The sequence below is a fragment of the Pongo pygmaeus genome, chromosome 21 (assembly GCF_028885625.2).
Source record: "Pongo pygmaeus isolate AG05252 chromosome 21, NHGRI_mPonPyg2-v2.0_pri, whole genome shotgun sequence".
Lineage (NCBI taxonomy): Eukaryota > Metazoa > Chordata > Mammalia > Primates > Hominidae > Pongo > Pongo pygmaeus.
The window spans coordinates 34,487,028-34,499,179 of record NC_072394.2 but is presented as its reverse complement, the minus strand read 5'-3'; the positions used below and the strand labels follow the sequence as shown (position 1 = coordinate 34,499,179).

General features: G+C 48.7%; 1 protein-coding gene across 1 annotated transcript in view; it reads right to left on the bottom strand.

Moving 5' to 3' along the window:
• Positions 1 to 12,152, bottom strand: part of HCK (HCK proto-oncogene, Src family tyrosine kinase) — a 49,711-nt gene that overhangs the window by 21,308 nt on the left and 16,251 nt on the right. The window contains exons 2-6 of the mRNA XM_054466918.2: positions 8,658 to 8,778; positions 7,068 to 7,110; positions 6,611 to 6,710; positions 5,709 to 5,807; positions 566 to 669 (exon numbers count right to left, since the gene is read on the bottom strand). Coding sequence (XP_054322893.1) covers positions 566 to 669; positions 5,709 to 5,807; positions 6,611 to 6,710; positions 7,068 to 7,110; positions 8,658 to 8,777 — 466 coding nt within the window. The 5' untranslated portion in view covers position 8,778. The remainder of the gene's footprint in view (positions 1 to 565; positions 670 to 5,708; positions 5,808 to 6,610; positions 6,711 to 7,067; positions 7,111 to 8,657; positions 8,779 to 12,152) is intronic.

Genomic DNA, 12,152 nt, shown 5'->3' with positions numbered 1-12,152 from the left:
AGAGGGGTAGATCGCAAGGTCAGGAGATCGAGACCATACTGGCCAACATGGTGAAACCCCGTCTGTACTAAAAATACAAAAATGAGCTGGGCATGGTGGCAAGCACTTGTAATCCCAGCTACTTGGAAGGCTGAGGCAGGAGAATCGCTCAAACCTGGGAGGTGGAGGTTGCAGTGAGCCGAGATCGCACCACTGCACTCCAGCCTGGTGACAGAGTGAGACTCCGTCTCAAAAAACAAAACAAAACAAAAACGAAAGCAAATGAAAAAACAAGTCAGTGAAGATCAAGCTTCAGCTGGATGTTCCTTTGTTTTCAGGACCTAAGCCACCTGGCACTAGTTCCGCTGACCTAAGCTGGCAGCTATGGTGGATAAGAAGGGCAGAGCCAGGCACAGAGCCTCAACCCTCCCCAACTCAGGTGGCCAAGAGCAGGAGAAACCTGGCAGCCGCCGCACCTGGTTGGGTTTTTCAGCCTTTCCCAGGGCATTTTCCAAGGGAAGGGTGGTGGCCAGTCCCACCTGGGGCACCTCTGCAGGGAGGACAAGGTGGGGAGGGCTGGTGTCACCTTTAGTAGTCTCGCTATCCCGGATCATGAAGGAGCCCAGCATGTTGCCGGGAGCCAGGAGTTGGCGCTCTGCGTCCTTCCGGCTGATGCCCTTGAAAAACCACCTGATGGAAAAGGGAGTGGACAAATGTGAACCTGGGGTCGTGCAGTCCTGTCCTGCCTACACAGGATGCCTGTGGCCATGCAGGTCCCAGGGGAAATGTCAGGCTACAGAGGGTCTGGCTTCCTGCAGCATCAGTTTTACTCAAGGATTTTTTGGGGGAGAGAAGGGGAAGGAGTCATTCTTTTGATATCAAAATAGACATTTTACCCGAGGTGAATCCTGTTTGCTGAGACTGAAGCCTATGCAATTTGGAGTGGGGGAACTTCCTTTAAGAAAAATAATACAGCATTACAAGTGCAAAAAGCTGATGGGTCATTCCAGTACCGCTCGCTGTGAGGGACAGGGAGATGGACAGGCAGACAGGGTGGAAACAGACAGCAGTCTTAACCAGCTGTGGTCAAAGTCTTACTTTTGCAGGTTTCACAAGCATACAAGACCACGGGGAAGATCCTTCTTGGGACCTTGGAAGCTTGTGAAGGGCCTGAGTTTTGTTAGCTTTACAACCAATCCTCCTCCGCATATACGGAGTTGAATATAAAGTTGGCATGAACTTCTAAGCTACAATGTGAGATTGGAAAGAATTTTATACTTAGGATCATATCCTGGGACATTTTCTTCATTCTTCCTGAATATTGGAGATATTTGGGTGGAAAAGTTCAAGCAGCAGCAGCTGAATCCATTCCCACCTTCACTAGGGTGAGGAGCAGTTGGAAAAAAGCCGCAGACCTGACCTCAGCCCAACTTGGCCCTGACACAAACCTGCAGTATGACTTTGAGCAAGTTGCCTTCCTCTTTGGCCTTTGGTTCCTCTGTTATCAACTGGGGAGAAAGTTAACATCTATCTTGCTATCCACCCAACAGCTCTATGGAGTTGTCACCTTTATCATTCCCATTTTTTTTTTTTTTTTTTTTTTTTTTTGAGACCGAGTCTTGCTCTGTCACCCAGGCTGGAGTGCAGTGGCGTGATCTCGGCTCACTGCAACCTCCGCTTCTCTGGTTCAAGCGATTCTTTTGCCTCAGCCTCCCAAGTAGCTGGGATTACTGGCACCCACCACTACACCCAGCTAATTTTTGTATTTTTAGTAGAGACGGGGTTTTACCATGTTGGCCAGGCTGGTCTCAAACTCCTGAACTCAGGTGATCCATCCACCTTGGCCTCCCAAAGCGATGGGATTACAGGCATGAGCCACCGCTCCTGGACCCATTTTATGGATGATGAAATTGAGGAACAGAGAGAGCAAGTAACTTGCCTAGAGTCACACAGCTGGGAAGTTGTAGAGGCAGGATTTGAAGCTAGGCAGTCTAACTCCAGAACCCAAGCTCTGAATCACCATGCTATGTTGCTCACCTACCTTCTTTGCTTTCATGTTGTAAAGTGACTTGTGCCATGGTAAAATATTCAACAATGTAAGAGTAAGAACTGTCTCCCCCGGCCGGGTGCGGTGGCTCACACCTGTAATCCCAGCACTTTGGGAGGCTGAGGCAGGTGGATCATGAGGTCAGGAGATCAAGACCATCCTGGCTAACACAGTGAAACCCCGTCTCTACTAAAAATACAAAAAAAAAATTAGCCAGGCATGGTGGCAGGAGCCTGTAGTCCCAGCTACTCGGGAGGCTGAGGCAGGAGAATGGTGTGAATTCGGGAGGCGGAGCTTGCAGTGGGCCAAGATCGCGCCACTGCACTCCAGCCTGGGCAACAGAGCAAGACTCTGTCTCAAAAAAAAGAACTGTCTCCCTGACAATTCTGCTCCTAGGAAGTTATCCCATAGATTGCACAAGGGAGAAATGACATATACACCAGGAGATTCGCTGCAGTACATGACTGGAAACAACTTAAGTGACCACTGTATAGGGCAGAGGTTAAATGGACGGTAGGACATCTACAGGACAGACGCCCTGTGGTATAAAAAGGAAGGAGGTGTCTGGGAGCAGTGGCTCACACTTGTAATCCCAGCACTTTGGGAGGCTGAGGCAGGCGGATCATGAGTTCAGGAGTTCGAGACAAGCCTGACCAACATGGAGAAACCCTGTCTCTATTAAAAATACAAAATTAGCTGGGCGTGGTGGCGCATGCCTGTAATCCCAGCTACTCGTAAGGCTGAGGCAGGAGAATCGCTTGAACCCGGGAGGTGGAGGTTGCAGTGAGCCGAGATCGCACCATTGCACTCCAGCCTGGGCAACAAGAGTAAAACTCCATCTAAAAAAAAAAAAAAAAAAAAAAAAAAAGGAACTAGGTGCTGCATGGAAGGTCTGAACGAGAGGTATGGAACAGTGTGTGTGGTATCTACCACTTGTGTGAGATAAGCAGGAAAAGATGTCTTTTCTTATATAAGGAGGAAGCGTCTGGGAGGACTCACGAGAAACTGGTTGCTTCTGGTAGGGGAAGTGGCTGGTTGGGGACAGGTTGGGAAGAAGACTTTTCACTCTCTCTTCTGCATGCTTCCCCACATTTGCATTTTGAAACATTTGAAAGTATTGCCTATTTCAAGGGGGCATGAGAGAAACTAAGATTCCGTCCCGCCCTGATTCCCAAGGTCCCAGTTGTGCTCCCCAGAGGCAACCTCTGTTAGCAGTTTCTTGATTCAGGCACAAGGACCCCTGAGTGCCCTGAAAGGACACATATGTCTATTCATTTTTTATTTTTATTGTTATTTTTTGAGATAGAGTCTCGCTCTGTTGTCCAGGCTGGAGTGCAGTGGCGTCATCTCGGCTCACTGCAACCTCTGCCTCCCAGATCAAGCGAATCTCATGCCTCAGCCTCTGAGTAGCTGGGATTACAGGTGCCTGCCATCACACCTGGCTAATTTTTGTATTTTTAGTAGAGGCAGGGTATCACCATGTAGGCCAGGCTGGTCTCAAACTCCTGACCTCAAGTGTTCTGCCTGCCTCGGTTTCCCAAAGTCCTGGGATTACAGGTGTGAGCCACCGTGCCTGGCCAGATATGCATATTTATATCAGTGGTTCCCAAGCTGGGTCCCTGAAGCAGCAGCAGCAGCAGCAGCTGCCTCACCCAAGAACCTGTTACAAATGCATATTCGGAATCTGACAGTGGGGCCCAGAAAGCACTTGTTAGCCAGCAATCCAGGTGATGCTGATGCTGCTCATGTCTGAGAACCCCCCACCCAGGTTATTTTGCCTTTGTTTGCAAATGATAACCCCCCATTCATGTTGTCTACACCCTGCATTTTCCACTTAGCAATTATGTTGCCTTTGAGAAATAATACCAGCCATGCCTCCTCCATGGTTGCTGCAAGGACCACATGAGGTGACCCAGGGATTCTGTAAGTGTTCAGACCTTGGAGTGGAGAAACAGAGCATGGGATGACCTAGGGCAAAGCCCAGAAGAAGGAGAGAGAAGCAGCTAAGAGCCCCCAGTTCCATGATCACTAAGAAGGGGTGGCATAATTGTTTTTATTTGTTTGTTTGTTTGTTTTTTGTTTTTGACAGAGTATTACTCTTGTCCCCTAGGCTGGAGTGCAGTGGTGTGATATTTCAGCTCACTGCAACCTCTACCTCCTGGGTTCAAGTGATTCTCCTGCCTCAGCCTCCCGAGTAGCTGGGACTACAGGCACGCACCACCACACCGGGCTAATTTTTTTTGTGTTTTTAGTAGAGATGGGGTTATACCATGTTGGTCAGGCTGGTCTCGAACTCCTGACCTCAGGTGATCTGTGTGCCTTGGCCTCCTGAAGTGCTGGGATTACAGGTGTGAGCCACCATGCCCGGCCAGACGGGGGTGACTTTATAATGGGAAAAGCCTAAGCGTTTTCATTTTTAACAGACAAGCATCCCAAACCCATAGTACCATCTAGCTAGAAAGAGGAGGTAGAAGAGACAAAACAATGGGGACTGTCATTTGTCAACTTTTGATTGGCTGGTTTTTAATGGGATATATTGCCACCCCACAATGTAGTCATCTTTTTACTCATCAACCTCATCCACCATACAGAGAACATCTCCAGCAGGGAGACCTATCTGAGTCATCTTCTGTTCCTGGAATAGGGAATCAACAGGTATCTGTTGGATGATGGATGGATGGATGGATGGATGAATGGATGGATGGATGGATGGATGGATGATTGAAGTATATTTTTAGAGTCAAGCTAGACCCAGGAAGAACCCACAGCCAAGAACGATGGGTTACGGAGAGCTCCTTGAGGGTAGGTATATATCTTATTTGTTTCCACAGCCCCTTAGGCTGGCACAGGGCTTGAAGAGTCATGAGCATGTGTTTGTCGAATGAATCAAATGAGGGATGGGCCAGGTGCGGTGGTTCAGGCCTATAATCCCAGCACTTTGGGAGGCTGCGGCGAGAGGATCACTTGAGCCCAGGAGTTTGAGACCAGCCTGGGCAACATAGGGAGACCCCCTCTCTACAAAAAATACAAAAAAGAAAAAAAAATAGCTGGGCATGGTGATGCCCACTTGTAGTCCCAGCTACTTGGGAGGCTGAGGTGGAAGGATCAACTGAGCCCGGGGAGGCTGAGGCTGAAGCGAGCTGTGATGGTGCTACTGCATTCCAGCCTGGGCAACAGAGTGAGACCCTGTCTCAAAACAAAACAAAACAACAAATGAGGGATGACTGGCCAGGTGTGAGCTGTCTCACCTCTCCAGAAACCCTCCTTGGTAAGACCATGTGGTTCATTCAACAATATTTATTGAGCACTGACTGCATGCCAGCCTGTGCCGAGGATGCAGCAGCAGACAAAGTCCCCGCTCTCGCCAGCTCTCTTCCTTGCAGGGCAGGCAGAGAATGCACGTGTAACCAACCAAAGAAACCAGGTCGTTTTGCTAGTAAAACATGTTCAGAAGGGATTAAAACAGGTTTCCACAAGACAAAGTCATAGCTGGGACCCACTTTAGCCTCTCTTCCCTGACCGGAAGGATGAAATCTGAAGGAAGAGAAGGAGCCAGCCGAGCCCAGAGCCCTGGGAAGAGTGTGTACCAGGCAGTGGTACAGTGTGTGCAGACGTCCTGAGTTGCAAACAAGGCTGGCTTTGCTCATGCCTCTTTCTGGAAGGTAGGAAATAGGATACTTACTCCTCTGTCTCCAGAGAGTCAACGCGGGCGACATAGTTGCTTGGGATGTAGCCCTCCTTCCCGGTGGCCAGGGATCGAGCCTTCCACCACTCCCCGGATCTGAGGGACAGGAGGGAGTAAAGGTGTTAGGGACAGAAGGATCATCCTCCAGTCTCCTCAAGCTGCCCAGCCTTGACCTAGAAAACTCCCTGCCTCCAGAAAGCCAGTAGGGTGAGGGACAGGGCCGTGAATATGTCAGCCCCAGCATGTGCCCATGATTAGGGTAGGGATCCTTACAACAGTTCCTGTTGTGCATCTGAGGGTCTGGAATCACCCTGTCCACAGCCCAGAGCCCTGGGTCTCTGGCTCCACTCCTTTTCCCTGGACTTGCAGCTTTGGTCTTATTAGCTATACCCATGGCAGGGTCCTGTGCCCATGGAGACTCCGAATAGCTCAGCTGGGGCTGAGAATAGGGGAGAGTGGGCTTGGGGGTCCGACCAGGCATGATCACTCCCGTTCTCGGGCTTCAGCACATCCTGGACACTATACCCACGATGGTGAAGGCTGTAGGAGATCGGAGGTGCAAACTCAGAGATCCAAGGATTTCCAAATGCAAGTTCAACTCGATGGGGCCTGGTCCACAGGTAAAGCCGGTGGCTTAATCACAGGAGCCCTAGAAAGGCTTCCCTGAGAAAGCTTCACCTGTTCATCCCAGGCTGGATGTACACTCTTAGTAAGTGCACAGTCCCCTTCACCCAGGTTGACAGCAAACCCTTCCTCCACTATTGTGATTAGCTTCTCATTAGACATTTATACCCAGGATAAGATAGCCCATCTATCAGGTTCTTTATGGAAGCACAAAAGAGCACGTAGTTGAGTAGAGGAGGCAGGTCTGTCTTAGGGGGAGTGGGATGGGGACTCACTCCTCTAGGACCACCATCTTGTCCCCCTTCTGGAAACTGAGGTCTTCATGGTGAATGGCCTCGTAATCATACAGGGCAACCACGATGATGTCCTCAGAGCCTGTTGGGAAGGGAGACACACGGAGGGTGAGGTTTCATCTAAGTGCATCCACAGCCCTGGGTGACCCTCACCCGGCACCTGGAACAGCTCCGCACCCATCAATATGTGGCTCCTAGTATAAGCAGGCATCTCACCATGCTGGGTGTGATTCTCAAGTTTAAAGCTAAATATGTTTTGTTCATGTTACTAAACAGCATTCTAGAAACACAATAGCCTGTGCAAAGTACTTCAGAGGAAATTTTGGAGATTCTCGACAGGGGTTTGACTGTTTGGGATTTATGCCTCAAGCTGAGGGAGAACCTAGCTGAACCCTCTGCAGGACATGTGACTCCACTGCATCTGCTCGTAGATACTTACCCTCCCTGATTCCTGGTGTGTTGCTGTTGTTGCTATTAGGCCCCTGTGGGGAAGAAATGGGAGAAAAGAATGAATCTGACCAATGTGTGGGGACCCATGGAAGGTCTGTGTTGAGAAGGATACCCAAGAGCATCTTACCCTAGCCCTGCATGTTGTGGGAGGAGGCCCACGTAGGGCAGGGGACATGCCTGGCACCACACAGCACATTAGGGGCAGAGCCAGCAAACAAAATGGTCCAGGTTTTTTGTTGTTGCTGTTGTTTGCGATGGAATCTCACTCTGTCACCCAGGCTGGAGTGCAGTGGTGTGATCTCAGCTCACTGAAACCTCCACCTCTCGGGTTCAAGTGATTCTCCTGCCTCAGCCTCCCGAGTAGCTGGGATTACAGGCACATGCCACCATGCCCGGCTAATTTTGTATTTTTAGTAGAGATGGGGTTTCACCATGTTGGCCCAGCTGGTCTAGAACTCCTGACCTCAGGTTACCTGCCCACCTCGGTCTCCCAAAGTGCTGGGATTACAGGAGTGAGCCACCGTGCCCAGCCAGGATCCAGGTTTCTTGAGCTGTGGCCTCAGTCTTCGGTCTTGGATGTACCGGGGAATCCTGCTTGACCCCTCCCCCCAACACACAGTGAAGGGGTTGGTCCAGATCAGTGTTTTCCGAACTAAGTTTGAAGAAATCATAGGCCCACCAGTGATTTATATTCCATAAACAAAGGCTCCGTTATATATGTGAAACAATCCAAGTGCCCATGCAAAGGGGAAGTGACACCTAAACTATGGTGTTCTAAGCAGCTCTTTCTTTTTTTTTTAAAGAGACAGGGTCTCCCTGTATTGCCCAGGCTGGAGTGCAGTGGCGTGATCATAGCTCATGCAGTTTGAACTCCTGGGCTCAAGCAATTCTCCTGCCTCAGTCTCCCAAAATGCTGGGAATACAGGTGTGAGCCACTGCACCTAGCCTGTGTTTTTATTTTCAAGAAGAATGTATTTGTGTGTCACACAATAGGATTATTGTGAGCATTAGGGTGCTAATAACCGTAAAGGCTTAGAACAGTGCTTGATTCATAGTCAGCTCTGTATAAACATAAAAGAAGTTGGTAAATACCTCTCCTAGCATGACTGCTTCTCTTTTTACAACTCTTGCTGTTGTTCCTGCTGCTACTCTTGGTCTTATACTCACGCAATTATGGTTGGTACTATTGCTATGACAATTGTTACTGTATTTTTGCGATGCTGCTGATACTACCATTACATTGTCACTTCAGCTGCTATTATTACTGGTCACTCATTACTCTCAGCACTGCTTTTGCTTCCACCCAGGCCGGAGGCCTGAGATGCTCACTCACACCTGTTCGGTGGAGCCCAGGCTAAGGGGCCAAGCCTGGGCTGCAGGAAAAGAGAGGTGACTTCCTTGCCCCTATGCATGCTGGTGCTGCATCCCGGAGAGTCGAGTCAGGGCACTGTTGGTAGCCAGTCAGCTCCCTTTCACCTCAAGCTCACCCTGCCCAACCTTGGGAGGACAGGAGGCTGTTAGGGCAATGTTGGGGCAGCATCCGGCAGCCCCCAGGGAAACCGGGACCTCCCGTACTCACTGGCTTGATGGTGGATGTGGGATCCGGCACGTACACAGGGCAGTGTGGGTTGGCGCTGGTTTCACTTTTTGAGAATGTATTGCTTCCGACCTGGAGGAACTTGGACCTCATGCACCCCATCCTGCAGCAGACAGAAGGGAGGTGAGCCCCGGTTACCAAGAGCCTCATGTGGGGAAGTCTTCTGATGCTGGCGTTCCAGGTCCCCTGTCCCCGGCTGGCTCCCACTGGCCTTCCCAGTCTTAACTCCCCTGCCAGCTTCATGCACCCTCATCCTCCCCACACGGCACCCACTCCATCCTTGCCCCCTCTGGGCTTCCCCATGTCCACGTGCCACAGCACTGGCCCAGGGCTGACAAGCTGTCATTGTCATGGGTACCAAGGACCAGCGTGATGGGTGTTTATTCAGAAGATGGCATGAGGATAACAGAAATGTAACAGGTAGAGCTGTTGGGAGGCAGAGCGGGTGGTGGGCACTGCCGGCTCTCAGGTCAGAAAGCCTCAGCTCATCCTTGGCCCCTCCACCCCACCAGCACCTCACTGACCACTTTCCTGCCCCCTACCCACCTCTCAGGTCTTCATCGGCAAAATGGGGACAATAATATGACCTACGGTGGTGAAATACTCAGTGCAATGTCAGGCTCAGAGCAAACACTACAGAAAAACTACAGTATTATCAGAAGATAAATTGCCATTTTTATATTAAATAACAAGATGAGGTCACATAACATGGCTCAAACAATCTAGTTTGTCAAGGCACCGTATTACTGGTATCAATTTATAAATTGCTTATAACTCCTTCCCTCCCTCCCTCCCTTCCTCCCTTCCTTCCTTCCTCCTCCCCCTCCTCCTCCTTCCCCCTCCTCCATCCTCCCTCCTCGTCCTCTTTCTTCCTCTTCTTCCTCTTCCTCCTCCTCCTCCTCTTCTTCTTCTTCTTCTTCTTCTTCTTCTTCTTCTTCTTCTTTCTTCTTCTTCCTCTTCCTCTTCCTCTTCTTCTTCTTCTTCTTCTTCCTCTTCCTCTTACTATTCCTCCTGTCTTTCTCTCTGTCTCTCTCTGAGTTATTTGGTAATTCATCCATCCATTTACACAGCCAGCATTTACTGGGCACTTTTCTAAACTGTGAAGAAGAGAAGCAAGTTCACGCCCTCAGGAACTCAACTGCAGCCAAATGGGAGACAGAGACAATAAACAGGCCAACAAATAAATAACAGGACAAATTGAGTTAACGAAAAGTGTGAGGACAATAAGAGAGGGTGCTGTGGGGAACAACAGGTCTGGCTCTTTTAGGCAGGGCATTTGGGGAAGGCCTGTCAGAGTAGGGGATACAGAACCTGCAGTCTAAATGACACAAAGGAGCCAGTGAGGGGACACTCTGGGGAAGAGTGTTTCAGGCAGAGGGAACAGCAAATGCAAAGTCCCTGAGGCTGGCATGTGCTTGGAGAGAAGTTGGAGGCACTGAAAGCAGGAGAGTGTGGCTGAAGCTCATGGGCAGGGAAGAGGGTGGTTGTGATGAGGCCACTGTATCCTGTAGGGCCAGTGAGGACTTTGGATTTTATTCTAAGGATGATGGAAAGTTTCTGGCAGGAGAATGATGGGATTCAATTTGCACTTTAAATAATCCCACCGGTGCCTGAGTGAGGCGGGGACAGTAGGGAGCAGGGGAGGGAGCCCTGTGAGAAATCTGCCGAAATTGTGCAGGTATGAGATGATGATGGCCCAGGGCGGGGTAGGGGCAGAGAGGAGGTAAGCACTGGACAGGTTTGGGGGACATTTTGGAGGTAGAGCTTGCAGACTTTGCTGCTGTATTCAATTAATTTAAGGATGCTTAAACAAAACACATTTACTCCAAGTAGAGTCAAAACATAATTGTAAATGTGGAAGAAATGTTTCATTTCTTTTCTCAAAATGTGCACACACATTTGCTGAGAAGGCAGGCTGTGACAACCACATAAGGAAGTGCTTGCTTTTCTCATCTCTGCACAATTGCCATTTTCTTCTAAAGCAGTTAGAACTCAGTTATACTTATCTTGTTAAAAATAAACATGTATTTGTGGTTTAAGAAAAAAACCCCCAAATTCCTAGGCTTAGATGAGTTACTTTTAAAAACGAAAAAGGATTCCTTTTATTTACAAGGATTTGCCTCTTCTGGTGGGAACTGGGAAAGATTTGCCACCTCAAGACTTGAGCGGTTTTGCTTTGTCTTTTGGAAATAAAATAAGGAACACATTCAGACTCTTGGAGTGCTGGATCATTAATTTGAAAAATTATCACAATTAAGCACAGATTTATAATGTACTTGCATGCATTTAAAACTGAAACCAGCATCTCTCTTTGAGATAAATGTGTATTACAGTTCTGGGAAATTAAACAGGCATCTTGTGTGGCATATATGACATAAAATTATATCACATTTCGTATGTTTTGGTCAGCATAAAGATGTTCTGGGAAGAGCAGCTCCGTGTGAGGTAGGGCAGCTCACTCTACCTCTCTGGGCACCCACTGATCTGCAGCTGTGAGTCTTGTGATTTCCAATTCACGTGTGTTGAGCACCTTACGTGATCAATGTACATATTCAAGATGGCCACAGGGTCCCGAGGGAGGGGTCTCAGAAGACCTGTGTTCATTCACAATCCAAGGCCATCTCTGAGAAAGGGTGACGAGGGTTCTACCTCACAGGGTGGTGGTGAGCACTGAGCAAGTTGATGAGTGTAAAAGTGCCCAGCATGCAGTAAGCGCTGCAGAAACATTAACCACAACCATTTCTGTTTACTGGCAGACATGACACTGCCCCGGATCATGAAGCAAGCACAGTTTGCAATTCCTCTGGCCCACAAGCCTAGAGATACTGCAACACTGGAGAAGTTCGCTTTTTTTAAAAAATAGGGAATTCCCATGAGTTCCATTTTTGCACAATAAAGTGTGATTTGTTTTCTCAGAGACAGTCTCGCTCTGTCACCCAGGCTGGAGTGCAGTGGTGTAATCATAGCTTACTGCAAACTCGACCTCCCAGAATCAAGTGATCCTCCCACCTCAGCCTCCTTAGTAGCTGGGACTACAGTTACAAACTACCATGCCTGGCTAATCTTTTAAAATTTATATTCTGAAGAGACAGGGGGCAGAGAGGGGGGCAGGTCTCACAGTGTTGCTCAGGCTGGTCTTGAACTCCTGACCTCAAGTGATCCTGCTACCTTGGCCTCCCAAAGTGCTGGGATATGAGCCACCATGCCCAGCTGAAAGTGTGATTTTTCTAAAAGTGATACACTGGCAGGAGTCAAATTTGTGTAAAATGTGATTGTCCCCCTAAATGAGAGAACCATGTCTACTGCCTGGTGTGGACTGGGCATCAGAAATGTCCATGTTCATGGTCACTAGGCCCAGAAATGTCATGTGAGCCACAAATATAAGTTAAAATTTTCTACAGCCAGGTTTTTAAAAATTAAAATGGAAACTTTATTTTATTTTTTCCTTTTTAAAAAAAATTTCTTTATTTTTATTTA